The sequence below is a fragment of the Pygoscelis adeliae genome, unplaced genomic scaffold (genome assembly GCF_000699105.1).
Source record: "Pygoscelis adeliae isolate BGI_AS28 unplaced genomic scaffold, ASM69910v1 Scaffold71, whole genome shotgun sequence".
NCBI lineage: Eukaryota > Metazoa > Chordata > Aves > Sphenisciformes > Spheniscidae > Pygoscelis > Pygoscelis adeliae.
Window position 1 is genome coordinate 5,497,154 of NW_008824356.1, and position 14,207 is coordinate 5,511,360.

The 14,207-nt window shown below is 48.5% G+C and overlaps 1 protein-coding gene across 1 annotated transcript in view; it reads left to right on the top strand.

Annotated features, from left to right (window-relative positions):
- FLVCR2 (feline leukemia virus subgroup C cellular receptor family, member 2) overlaps nt 1-12,542 on the top strand; it is a 42,460-nt gene extending 29,918 nt beyond the window's left edge. The window contains exons 6-12 of the mRNA XM_009319494.1: nt 277-338; nt 777-880; nt 8,234-8,344; nt 8,987-9,092; nt 9,581-9,692; nt 10,118-10,173; nt 12,441-12,542. Coding sequence (XP_009317769.1) covers nt 277-338; nt 777-880; nt 8,234-8,344; nt 8,987-9,092; nt 9,581-9,692; nt 10,118-10,173; nt 12,441-12,542 — 653 coding nt within the window. The remainder of the gene's footprint in view (nt 1-276; nt 339-776; nt 881-8,233; nt 8,345-8,986; nt 9,093-9,580; nt 9,693-10,117; nt 10,174-12,440) is intronic.
- Nucleotides 12,543-14,207: the final 1,665 nt, after the last annotated feature.

A 14,207-nucleotide genomic window follows, 5' to 3' on the forward strand; every position in this document is an offset into this window, starting at 1 on the left:
CACTACCCCGTAAGTGTATCCAGCCCTCATCACCTTCTGATGCTTGCTGTTGTCCAGTGCTGGCTGCCAGTCTGTGAGAAATGCAACGCCACAGCACTTCTGGCTGTCTCTGGCACAAGTTGGCTGGCTGGCAGGAGAGCATTGATTCCTTTAGTTCTTTACACCACCCCGTGCAAAAGCTGGCGAGCTCTAGCAAAGACAGCTCCTTTACACCCTAAATGACAGCATTTTCTTCTGAGAAATTCTTCCAGCAGTTGCCCACCCTGTTCCTGACAGTGATTTCTACTGGGACATCTGTACCAGGAGGCTGCCCACACTCGTGCTCTGGTGGCAGAAGGGTGGGGTGTCTCAGTAGCTGAGCTACTGCTGGGACTGCATGCCAGAGAGCTCCTTTCTGTGCTGCCTTACAGTGGGTCGCAATGTTTCCTGGTTGATCTGGCCCAAATCCTAACACCAAACAGCAAGCTTCATACAGTTTATGCTGACTCCTCTGCGAGTGTCTGTTCACGCTGGCCAGTGCACACATTTTTCTCTGGGCTGGCTCAGAGACACGTGCCAAACCTTCTCCACGGGCCAGAATAGGGCACTGCATTGGCTCATACTGGGCCAAAAAGTGTTCTTGCAAAGGCTAGTTCTGGTTAGCATGTTACCAGCAGAAGACATGTATGGGGCACTAACTTTGGTGTCTCTTCCTGTCTGGGTTCTCTGCGCTTTGGTTCTTGTTGGCTATGACTTGGCTCCTGCATTTGTGTGAGAGTGTGTGTGTCTCACCACAGGGGGAGGAGGTGAATGCTGGCAGGATTGGACTCACCATTATACTGTCGGGGATGGTTGGGGCTCTCATCTCTGGCATCTGGTTGGACAGAACCAAAACCTACAAGTAAGTCCCTTGTTTGCCTCTGTGCCCCTAGTGACTGCGCTCTTCCCCCATACCGTGCAAGGAGCAACCCTGTGCAGTTGCAACTCGGCAGTCCAGGGACTGAATCATTGGGAGGGTTTGTAGGAAAAAAATACGGTTCTTCAAAATCCAGTTATTCTGAAGTGAAGTTTGGAGCTGTGTGTTAGTCTGCTCTGGGCCCATACAAGGTCTGGTTCTAGTGGTCCCTAGGGAGGCATAGGGAGAAGATGAGATGGCCCAGCAGCTGCTTTGTCAGGAATGAGAGAGCTCTTGGCACAAGCAGAATCAAGACTGTACCAGACCATTTCTCAGCCCTTACAAGCCAGCTTCTGAGAACCTTTGTCTGGCTTAATGAAAGGCGCATTGAATCCAGTGCCCAGACACATTGTGTGAGGGCACGTTGCTGTGTTTAGGGCAGGGATAAGGGGTATTGGTGTTGTGGGTGGATGATTCTGGGTTTACTGCCTGGTGGGTTGGGAAGGCAGATCTGGCCAGCGTACCCTGCCACCTACAAAGGGACAGCTAAGAGTCTCTGGGTGTCCTGCAGCTCCCAGTCCTCAGGAACTCAGATCTCACTGCAGACCTCTGTAGGGTGTCCCGGGGAAGGGAGAGTGCCTCTGCTGTCTTATGTTGGGGTCTGTGTAATCAGCTTTTCAGTTTCCCTGCTGGCTGTGAGAACTGTGCTATAACCTGTTGTCTGAACAGGTTGGGTGAGAGGGAGCTTTACTGGTGATGTGCTGGTGATAAGCTGAAGGCAACTTTGGAGTTCTTTTCCTTGCAGCAGCTTTTCACCTGGGGGAGTCCCACTACCATTGTCCTACCTGGTACCTTTGGCCAGAAAAGCACATTCTTATTGTGGGCAGCTTAGATGAATCTGGCTAGCTGTGGGCTTGCAGCTTCTGAAGTGGCCTCTGGCCCTAGCTGTCAAGTACAGGGATCAAAATGGAGAGGAAATGGGCTTCTCTAACAAGAAAGAATGGTAGCTGAGGACTCCTGGGGGTGCTGGGAAAGAGGAGCAGATGACTAATACAGAGACTGGCAGGTCGCTTGTTGCTGTTTCTAGATCATTGTGTACCACTGAGTAGTTCTCATTTGGCAGTCCTGGAAAACAGAAACACAGCTGTCATGAACTGCACTAGCTAACTGTGCAATGTAACTTTTGCCTCTTTCCAGTCCCAGGGCTAGTGGTGAGGTAGCCTCAACTAGCACTGCTAGGGCGGATGGTCTTCCTGATTCTCCCTAAGTGGAGCTAGATAGCAGCACAAAGGCTGAAGAGCTTCGTGGCTCACCAGGCAGAGCTGGGACTTGAAATTTGGCAGAATGGGAGAGGGGAAAAAAAAATAAATCCTGGATTTGTTCCACGGTCCCTGCTTGCTTGGAGGGACCATGTAGGTGGGCAGAGCTGGCTGAGAGTGCAGAAAAATAGGGCTATGCCACCCATGGAATTTATCCTACAGACCCCAGGGACTATCTGGAGATAGATTTAGCCTTAGGTGAGGAAAAACACTGCTAAGAATTTGTTCTTCCATTGCAGCCCACAAAGTGGATTTCTGTGGAACTAGCAAAATTTTTCTGAGTGCTACAGAGTCTTTATTTAGCCCCATTTAAAAGTCTATTTAAAAAAACTGTCAATATGCCAGATGTTCTAGGTAGGTACCCTCCCCCTTCCCTCCGCTGCTCAGATAGTGTCAGGAACGAAATGGTAAGCACATGAAAATCAGGAAGGAAAGATGTCAAGTCCTTTTTTTAGTCAGCTTGGAGAGAGAGGGAAGCAAATGAATGGGATCCAGCTGTGATTGAGGGGAGCAGGGGGAGGTTAATAACAGAAGGAATTGCAGAGCTCTACACGCGTGTTTGATCTTTACTGTCCCATCAGCAGTTCCTTGAAAGGGTGAGGCTGTGCTAAGTCAGCCTTTCCCCATCTGTCATGCTCAGGCACCAAATGGCCTTGCATTCTTGCTTTTATTTGGCAGGCAAGTCTCTGTAGCAGACCCTGCACTGTTCTTATTTTTGGAATTAGCAGGCGCAGATTTGGCCTGTACAAATACGCGAGTTACGTTGTGACGAGCAAGCAGTTCCAGAACTGGGGCTGCCTCTGGTGGGATGGCTTGCTGAGAACAGCCCACCTCTTCGAAAGAACGTGTTTTGACATCAAGTTAAATGGATCAAGTTAAACGGAGCTCCATGTACATCCTTCAGGTTCCTGGCTCAGAGGAGAGATGGAGTTGTGACACCTGGAGACTGCTGGGTGTATTGGTATTTGTAGGGGAGTCTGGCTCAGAATCAGGGGTTTGGGGACTGGATTCAGCACTTCTACTGAGTGCTACAGATATGGCAGGACAGGGTGAAGGCATATCCACTACACAAGGACTGGAAAAGGACTACAAAAAGAAGACCCAAATTGCAGGACAGGCCAGGCTGAGAGAGCATTCACCTTTCAGTTGAAGAGACCCAAGTGCCCGCCCCATTCTCCAATATCCAAGTCTTTCCTCCCTCCCCCGAACTTTAACACACTTTAGGCCTGTATAGACCTCACTGAGCACTCACTTCACTCTGTAGCACTCAGAAAAATTTTGCTAGTTCCACAGAAATCCACTTTGTGGGCTGCAATGGAGAACAAATTCTTAGCAGTGTTTTTCCTCACCTAAGGCTAAATCTATCTCCAGATAGTCCCTGGGGTCTGTAGGATAAATCAGCACTTCTTTTTGGCCACGCTTTGCTCTTAAGGGCAGTGTTCACATGGCCTCGGGTCCAGCTGGTTCCAGACAGCACTCTTTGCTGTCATCGCTCCATCTCTGTAAGGCAAGATGTCAGAAATATCCATCTCTCTCCATTGACTAGGCAGAGGACCCCAAGTGGTGTTTTAAACTTAGGTCTGTATAGGCCTAAAGTGTGTTAAAATTCAGGGGAGGGAGGAAAGACTTGGATATTGGAGAATGGGGCGGGCACTTGGGTCTCTTCCACTGAAAGGTGAATGCTCTCTCAGCCTGGCCTGGCCTGCAATTTGGGTCTTCTTTTTGTAGTCCTTTTCCAGGTTAGTCCTTGTGTAGTGGATATGCCTTCACCCTGTCCTGCCATCTCTCTTATATAAATAATTTACCAAGGCTGTCCTTTTTTGTGACCTTCATACAGGAAGAAGTGACTTAAAACTGAGTGCCAAAGGCTGAGGGGGTCGTGAAAACCAAACCAGCCCTCTCCAATTCTTCCTTTCTCCAGCATCTGACACCTCAGTGTCTTCAGCAGTGAGATCCTTCTGGGAATATAGGGACAAAGCCTTTGTTCAGGGTCTTGTGCAGCCTGGAATGTGCTGTCCTCATGGCAAAGCTTGTGGAGGCCACCTGTCATCCCAGTCTGTACAGCAGAGCGCTTTGGAGCTGCACAAAACATCCCAGTGAGCAGCTAAAGCTGTGGCATGTGGCTGTGGCCTCCCCCCCACCCCTTGTTCACTTGTTGCTTCAGATGTTGCTTAACTCTAGTGTTTTTGCAGCTGCAATCCCCTGTGAGTCTGGTCCTATCCTTTTGGCTTTCCTTGTCCAAGTGACCTTGTAAGACACGGCTGGGCTGGGCTATGCCCGTTCCTTGCTCTAGAGCTTCCTCTGGAGTTGGCTGAACAGCAGGAGTTGTGCTGTCCATTCCAGTCTTGTTCCCTGCTTGTGCTGGCCCTTGCTGGCTTTTTGCCCCGAGGTCTTTCTTTTCTCACAGTCCCTTGTGTGAGCTCTTTAATTTGCCTTTTCAAAAGGGTAGGGAATGTGGCTGGGAGGGCAGACGAATGTCAGGGCAGCTTAGGTTCACCTAAGTGACAAGCGTGTCAGCTCCTTCACAGATCTCCCTCTGGCTCTGCTGCAGAGACTTGGCAGCTGGTGCCTTTGTAGCACTGCTTCCACATCGGTGTGCTGGGCTTCCTTCCCACACCTCGGAGCACAGGGGTAGGTTAACCCTAGTTGTCCTAAGGTGATGTAGCAGGATGCGTAACTTCCAGCCTGCACTCACTGCACTGGACAGCCTTTCAAGCAGACTGGCTGTACCTGTTCCAGACAATAATTATCAGTCCACGTAGGGCCATCATGGGAACAGGTTGCTAAAAACACCAGGATGCTGTGTGAACATCCTCTGTGAATCTGCTTCTCCTTTGGGTTTTTGTCTCTCCCATAAGATATTTATGGCTATGATAAGAGGCTTATCAAGCAAAACCAGGCATTATTTCATGCCCTGGTGCCCCTAGGGCCACAGAGCATTCTTCTTGTCCTCTAGTGAACATGGTGACAAAGGCAACTTCCTGAGAAACGCCCTGCCCTGGGGTCTTTCTCCAGGGGTTTCTTTGTTTCCCTATGTACCAGTATCTACCTATGTCTCAACTAAACCCTTTCTTTGAAATTTTTTGGGTCTTGCCTGGACTGCTGGGCACTAAATCTCCTTTTTTGTCATCAGTGGTATGCTCAGGGCAGCAGGGTCTTGCTAAAGTCTGGTTTAGTAGAAGTCTGCCTGTGTGCTTGAGGCTGTTTCCTGCAGCGGGAGTTGCATTCAGGGCTGTCTGTTCGAGTCCCAGTTAGGGACTGTGTTGGGCAGGCAGCTGCTCAGTGCACGGCTTCAGGGTGCTTCCCATTGTGTGGTTTCCACAGCGCGCAAGCCTGCAGTCTTGTTCTTTTACAAGGGTCTGTCAATTCGTTTTGCGCTGCTGGAGCCTAATGATTCAGGGAGGCAGGTCAGTGAGGAAAGCTCATCGTCTCCTTGAGCCAGCTAATGTGCAGTAGGTATGGTACCCATGGCAAGATGGAATAGTTTTCTCCATTTTGTCCCCCACTTACTTCTGCAGTTCCAATGGAGAACACTACTGGCTTTAACCTGCAAGAGTGGCCTGCTTCTCTGAGCTTGTCTGCTCTAGTTCTCAGTGGGGGGCTGCATGTTCTGGGAACTTCTTTCTTGCAGCTTGACTAATGACATAGCATCAATGTGAAACAAAGTCCTGACCACATTTGGTCACTAACTCATTCATCATCTTTGCCTGGAGATGAGGAGCGAAGTGCAACTGAGGGCAACTGTCACAACAGACTGAATCAGATACAAACTACTTAGAACTGTAAGCCTAGGAAACTGGGTGACATTTTGTGGGACCATCCTGAGAGCTCTGCACTGAGACCAAAACTGGCTGTGGGAAGAAAAAGCAAAAATACCCCAAACATGTGCCACGTATCCCTGCTGGCCAAGACTAAGCTTCTTAGGGTCACAGCCACCTCTTGGAGGCCTGCACTGTATTTTAGCACTGACTGCTGTGTAGTTTGGAGATTCCTGTTTATGGAAGGAGCACCCAGTTCAAACTTGGTCCATGCAGCCCAGGGAGTTGTAATTCTAGCCTTGAACCCCTTTCCTAGTCAGTGCAGTCCATGTCTGCTTGTCAAGAGATAGGAGGCATAAGAACTTGCAGGAGATATCTGAGGAACCTTGTATTCAGCAGAGAAAGGCTTTTACCTGCTTCTTGAACTAGATGATCTTTAAGGTCCCTTCCAACCCAAATCATTCTGATTCTCTTTCACTTTCCTGGGGCTGCGCTCTAACTCCTGTGTCAGTCCTTCATCTCTTCTCCTTCTGCAGTCTCCAGGCTGCGTGCCGGCCATGTAGCAGCTCTCTGTAACAGGTTATAGCAGAAGTAAGAAGCCCCTTTATGCTGCCTTCACAGGTGACTTTTTTCCTCCATGAAAGCATTGGAAAACATATTCTAGAAATGATATAGCATCGGAGGTTAAGGGATTTGCCTACCCCTTTGACGTGAAACAAAATTCCTTGTCACAGCAGAATCTTGTTTATACTTTCAGTGCATTAAATGTGTCTGGTGAACCTTTGTAAGCATGGGTCAACAGTTGAAGTCTGAAATTAGCTTCTCAAGCCTGTATTTGGATAAGAAGTGATGTAGGAGCATGAAACCCACTGACTTCAATCACTGCCGGCAGTGAGGGAGGACAGAACCTTAGCTGGAACATTCTGGTTTTATCTGTAGTAATTCAGTGTACTGGAAACATTTTATCATGCAATATAATACTGGCTGCCTGTTTGGGGTTGGATTTTTGACGGTGGTCATTTGCATTAAAAAGGAAAAAAAAAAGTGAAAACCGTTTGAGGTTTAGTTTCTTTAGTAGAATTCTAGGAACTGATACCAAACACATTCTTTAATGGATTAAGACTAAAATTTATAGAAAGTACACAACTAGCTCATGGCTATACATTTAACTTCTTCCTAAAAGATGATGTCCCAAAAGTTAATCTTCTGTCAACTCAGATAACTGTTCTGCTTTCAAGAGCCTGGTGGAATTTCAGTCGGATAAAGGATTTACCTTTCCTTCCTTCCTTCCCAAAATTACGTACTGCAAAGGGCTACTTGCTACTGCCTGTACTGGAAAGAGCCAAGTTTTTTTTGGATGTGGGAAGAGTTTCCTTGGTGTCTAGTCAGGGATGACAATTGCTAACATTTCAGTTCTAGTAAAGCTGGCCTGGGCTGCTGCATGTCTCACAGTACTGAGCCCACTGATGTTCCTCAGCGTGGCCAGGCTGCAGATATGGCTGTTCCCAGGATCTGCCTGGCATGCTTTCTGGGCACAGGGTTGCTTTGTCCCCTCTGCCCAGAGATGAGAGCTTGTGGTTCAGCTGCCATTGGCCATGGAACTGGCACTAGTCCCACTAAATGCTGCCGTGGCTTGAAGGTGAGGCTGTGAGGGCAACCTGGCTTGCGTGTCACCTCTCCAAGTACAGTAGGCAGTTTAAACAGAGACAGGAGCAGCAGTGAAAGGTGTTTTGGATAGCATTGAAAAATACAGGGCCATAACACTGTTAGCGGTGTTGTGTCACCCTTTCCCTTTGCTTTCCTGCTTGGGAGTGCTTAATCACCTCAGCTCCTGCTTATAAGTAAGCATGTCCCAACTGGTTGTAGTACAGAGGGTGCCCAGGAAAGATTAATGATCTCTTTATTTGGCTCTTGTTCTCTCCCTCAAGAGGAATGTACAGTACATGACCAGGGACCTGTCAGCCCATGCATGGTAGGATCTGAGCTTCTTGGCTGCCTCATAGGTACCTCCTTATAGATGTCATGCCCCAACGCCACAGGGGGCATGAGGTAGGGATGTGAAAACTCCTAGGTCCTGTTCTTGCTTCTCCTGCTGCCCTGCTCTGTGTGCAGGCCCTTCCATGCTCTCTGTCAGTCCAGTTCCTCTGTCTGGGGTAAGGGTGTCAGAGCTGTGCAACTTTTTTTTTTTTTTTAAACATGTGCTGCAAACTATACCAGGATCTGTGGGTGAAAAGAATAGGAGGACTGGATTAAATAAACCCTGACTCTGCTTTTCCTTGCAGACAGACTACACTAATTGTCTATATCATGTCTCTGGCGGGAATGATAGCCTACACCTTCACTCTGAGCCTAGGCCACCTCTGGGTGGTCTTTGTGACTGCAGGCATGCTGGGGTAAGTTCATGTGCAGGCTGCTTTCCTCTACATGTGAGCTGCTAGGGGATGAGCAGGGAGGCAGAGCTTATGGCGCAGGAGGGATTGGGAGGAGCCATAGCCTGTGTGTGGCTATTGCATGGTTTAAGGACAAAATGATCTGCTCTTCCCATCTCTCTCTTTTATGTGTTTCATTAGAGTCAGGGACATTAGTGTGGCCCTGCTCAGCTGCAGCTGCCTTCAATGTTCCAGGTAATAAAGTGAAAGCATTTGGGAAGCAAGTGGTACCACAGCCCCATAGATGACCAATGGGCAGGAATGAAAAGCATGTGGGCCTGGGTGGCTGTTTGACTGCACTGGGGATGATGCCCCTTAGAGTTACTTGTGGGAGATGCTGCTTTTAATGCTTCATTCTTGTAGCAACTGGCAGCTCCCTGCTGGCCTGGCTCTGTGCCTTGAGGCTGTGTGCAAAGGTATTTCTGAGTAGGAGGAAGACCTGTGCCATGGTGAGGGAGTCAGACAACTGCCTGGGCTGTGGCAATGCTAGGGAAAACATCCTGTGCAGTCAGTGAAGCATCCCAAAAGGGATATGGGCTACACTGTGCCACTTCAGTCTTCCTTCTGGCAGTTGCTGAGTCTTCCTTTCTGTGTGTTTCTTCACAGGTTTTTCATGACAGGATACCTTCCCCTGGGCTTTGAGTTTGCTGCAGAGTTGACATACCCAGAATCAGAAGGAACATCATCAGGGCTCCTTAATGTCTCAGCACAGGTTGGTGTGCTGTTTTCCCTTTGCTTGCCTCTTTATAGGCAGAGAGATTTAACTGTAGTTCCCAGCCTGGACTCCTATTTCTTGTCCATGATTATTGTAATGTACTGCAGATCTAAGCACCCTGGGACCTGGCTTTTTGAATGATGTTCCTCATGGCATTTCTCTAGGGGCACCTATTCTGTTTCTGCTTAGGAAAATCCATCAGGATGCCAGTCATCCTTGCCTTTTCCAACATTGCTCCTAACAGCCTAGGACCTGGCTCTTCTCCAGTGAGAGATGGGATTCCAGCCTTAAGGGTCACCTGTCTTCCCATCAGCTGCAAGGAGGTGCCTCTGGGTGTGTTTATAACCAAACTTTAGGTTTATAACCAAACACTAGGCCAACAGCTTGGCTGGCCTGTATGCTCTGATACTTTGGTAAAGCTAGGAAGCTGTTTGGGCTGCTTTATAATAACAGTACAGCTTGACACTGCCTTTGTTTGTTTGTAGATTTTTGGTATTGCTTTCACCATCGGCCAGGGGCAAATCATGGATCGCTTTGGGACAAAGGCAGGAAACCTCTTTCTTTGTTCCTTCCTGTTTCTAGGAACTGTTATGACAGGTAATTATATTTTTCAGTGTTTCTCTGCTGTGACTCTTCCCTTTGGGCTTGGTATATGAATTGAAGGGCTTTTGTGTGTAGTGGTGCATGCAGGAAAGGGCAGGACCAATACAGCAGTCCCATAGAAATGCTGCTGTGCTTCTTTAAGCATCTGGTCTGTGTTACAAAGATCCAAGGCTTCTTGCCCTGGCTGCTGGCTGGGGTCTCAAAGATGCACCTTCTACGTGCTGCAATAAGGAGTCTCTATCCTGCCTGTTCCAGAAATGCTCTCTGCCTCATCCAGGAGAGTGGTTTCCCTTGCTCGCCGTAACGCGTTCCTGTCTCCTCTGGGGCCTCTGCTGCCCCTTTGAGTTCTGGGGAAATTGATTTGGGCCCTGCATGGTGACTTAACTGCCTTCACATTTCTCTTCCTCCCTCTGTCCCAGCATTCATTAAGGCTGATCTCCGAAGACAGCAGGCCAATTTGGATAATGAACAGACAGTGAGTAAACCCCCCTTCAATCCCTGCTGTGCCCCTGCTATTAGCTCAGGATGACACCCAATCTCTCCCCTTTCTAGGAAGGGGCTGGCCTTTTCTGAGTTACGATTGCAGCTGCAATTCTCTTCTCTTATCCCACCACTTCTTGCCCAGCCTGTGGGGAAGCTCCTTGTTGGCATTTTCAGACAGGTGGCTGTAATCCCAGCTCTGTCAGCCACTGGGGCCTCTGTTTACTGTTAGTCATGCAGAATCTGTAGGCTCTGGTCCTCTGGGAGTCTGCAGGGCTTCACACATCTCGTATCGGCTAGGGATAGATGTAGGGCAGCACTGCGCTCGCTTCTGTCCCCTGGCAATGCACTGAGCCCTCCAGTACTTTGTCCTTGTTTAGAGCTGGGTAACTATTATTCCAGGCCCCTAGGGAGGCAGGTTATTCCTCTTCTTCCCTGTCCTCAGCTGCCAAGTGGGATTCGGTGTATGGGACTGGAGAAAGCTAGGTGGCAAAGCGCAAATGAGGGCTTGAGCAGCCTACCTCCCCACACTTTGTGCAGTGCTGCAGACAAGGCTGCTAGTTCATATGTGAGCACCAGAGCTCGGGGTATGATGTCCCTGTGGCATGCTGTGCAATAAACACAGTTGTTTGCATATGGGAGAGGGCCTCTGGTGAACTAATTGCAGTGGATACTCTTAGAAGCTCTCCCTGCAGGGAAAGGGAGGGGACTGGTGGTTGTTTGAGGCTCTTTTCCTTATTGCTCTGGGCTCCTCTTCTAGGACGTTAGCAGAGACATCTACTCAACGTTCATGAAGCCATCAGCGACCATGCCTAGCAAAGTGCATAAGCTCAGTTCTCTGCTGTCTCGAGTCAGCCCTTTTCAGAAGACAGTGCTGCCTTCCTCCAGATAATCTAACCAATCCGATCTGGAGAGAGACCAGAAGGTCCAAGAAGCAGCTCTGCTCCGACCGGCTGCTCAGGAAGGTGGATTTTCAATTACAAAATATAGGCTTTTTTAATTTTATTTTTATTTTTTATTTATTTTTACTGAACTATTTGAGCACAAATGCAGAGGGTAGGATAAGTAGAGGGAATTGATGCTGCCTTGAGTAGTTCTTGCACATGTAATTCTAGACTAGACAGGGGGGAAAAAGGCTGTGCAATTTATCTAGTTTGGGTAAAGGAGTTGCCCCCCCCATTGTCATAACTTAAAAAGAATTCCTGCTTTTTTTCTGCTCTGAGGCTTACAACTTTGGCTGATTTTAGCAGTGGTGAGCATCATGGTCTACGGGACCAAGCTAGAAGACAACTGGTCTCCCAGAATCCTGGCGTGAATGGGGCTAACTGGAACACATTTAGCTAAGCTGAGCTTGGGTAAAGACCAGTCTGTTTTGATATACACCAAACTGCTTGTATGCCTCGATTAACAGTGCTGAAGTCAAAGGCAGAAGATGAATTGTAAGGCCAAACCATCCTCCGCAAGCCCTGAGGCAGCAGGATTATAATGAGAGGTGCTGGTGGCACTGTGAGTTAATTCATAACATGTATGTGGAAGGCCCAGGAAATATCAAGGTCCTTTGGCAGCGAACATGATACTTAGTAGTAATAAGGTCCCTTCCCTTTGTCAGACACTTCTCTCACCAGGTGAATTGTACACTTTTACTTAAGCCGTTTTTAGTATAAATCTTTTTAGTAGAAATACAATTGTAAGAGCTTGCTGCTGGAGGGGGGAGGGCGTTGAGACCAGAGCAAAGGTGGTACAGGTGTCATTTCTATAATCCTAAAAGCCTCCAGAACTGACTGCAGTAAGAACCAGAGGGATGTGTGTGAGGTATCGGGTCTCAATCAGTTAAAAACTTCACTGGCAGCTCCTTCCCCCTGAGCAGTCATACTCTGAGGAAGTCATGACGGACACCCCACCACACCCCCAAATGTGGCCTCCACATGCCTGAGCTCACCTAGGTATTTCTCAAGCTTAACAAACAACCCCAGGTGCTCAACCAGCTGAAGGTGGGCTGAACCTGGTGTTCTGTGTTAACATGGATGCCTCAGTCAGGGGAGCAGCCAGCTGGGCTTGGGCATTGTGTGCTGCCTTTGTGGAGAGCTCTGACGGAGTCAGGTACTGGAGCTTTTCTACATGGCACAGCTGCCTTACACATGCTTGGGTGATTTTACTGGTTTCTTCCTTTGTCTGTTCCTTTTTTTTATTTCCTCCCCTTTCATTTCCCTCCCTCCTTGCCTCTGTCTTTTCTGGGATGGTGACTTGTGGCTGTTGTTACAGAGACTCCAAGGCAGCAATCAGATCACGGATTACAGGACTGTAGCTTGTAACCCTAACCCCGTCAATTCTCATTCCTACTCACTAGCTCATACACAAAGGTAGGAGAATTGCACTAATCTGCTTCTCTGAACCCTCGTGGGTGGCACAGGCACCAAGCCAACGGCACTTCTGGGGTGACAGCAATGGCCGTAGAGTACCGATAATCTTTCTGGCCTTCTCAGGTACACCCAGCTGAGAGGAAAGACAGGACAGCGTTCAAGAACAGAGTGGAGATCTCAACAGACTCATGTCAGATGGGGGCATAGGGATTCAACTAGGTGCAGCAAGGCAAAGCCTGGTGCTGGAGCAGATGGAGAACTGAATTATCAGTAAGTTATTGGGGAGAGGAGGTGACTTTTCTCTGACATTACTTGTACAGTCCAGATTCTTGGCTGGAAGTGATACCAGAAGCCCTGTAGAAGAGTTGGCTTTGATTACAGCCAGGGTGCATGGCCACCTTCAAGAAGGAAGTTTAAAAACACCTAGCAATAACAGAGTCATTGGGTTGGTGCCTTTTTGTATAAGAATGCTTGAAAAATTGTAAAGCTCTGTGCTTGCTGATCTGCGAATCTCAATGGCTCTTGGCATTTTCTCAGCTGTTGCTCAGACTGTAATGCTTTATTACTCACTGTCCTCTGCTTTGCACTGACTGGCTGATCTGCACCACGCTACCCTTTGTTTTTCAAGGTGTTCATCAAGTGTTTGTATCACTTAGTGCCACAGCCAACAGGACTAACAGGCAAAAGCAGAGTGAGTCCATTGGGAGAAACAGCCTTAATCCTGCTAAGACTAGAGCGTATGCTACAGGGAGCATGAAGCTGCCACGCTTTGATGCAAGCGTGAGGAAGAGTCCCATGGGCAGGGAAAGATTTGATTCCAGGCTGAGTGCTTCTGAAGCTGTCTCCATGCTGCAGTCTGTGGCAGTTTTAGCAGGGTACACGTGTGGTGTTGATTTGGGACCAAGTAGTTGAGAAGCTGTAGCTGCACGAGCTGGGCAAGCCTGCTTGGGGTATACTGGTACTTTTTTGATGGCTGAAGTTTATGTCATCGCCTTTGTTAGCAGACCTAGCTTGATACAATTGCCAGTGTTACCACTGACATCCCAGTTGTAGAATAGACACTGTGGGGCTCAGGCATGTTGCTGTACACGCCCTGCATCAAAACTGCTTCCATAAAGAAAGACGGGTCATTGTCATAGAAGACTCCCTTCTGAAGGGAGCAGAAGGCCCAATAGGCAGAACAGACCCACTTCTTAGGGAAGTCTGCTGCCTCCCTGGGGCCCAGGTTAAAGATGTGAAGAGAAAACTTCCTACCTTGGTATGGCTCTCAGATTACTATCCATTATTCATTTTTCAGGTAGGCAGCAATGAAGTTGCAACAAGAAGTCTGAGGGCAATCAAGAGAGGCTTCAGGGCCTTGGGATGACTGGGTAAGGGATCAGGAGTGCAAGTAGTGTTCTCCTCTATCCCTCCAGTTGCAGGGAACGATGAGGGGAGAAACAGGAAGAGCCAGCAGATCAATGCCTGGCTCTCAGCCTGGTGTCACCGGCAGAATTTTGGGTTTTTTGGTCATGGGTTGGTTTGCACGATACAGGGCCTGCTGGCAACAGACATGGTACACCTGTCTCAAAGGGGGAAAAGGATCTTTGCACAGGAGTTAGCAGGGCTTTGCACAGGAGTTAGCAGGGCTTATTGAAAGAGCTTTAAACTAGATTTGAAGGGGGAAAGG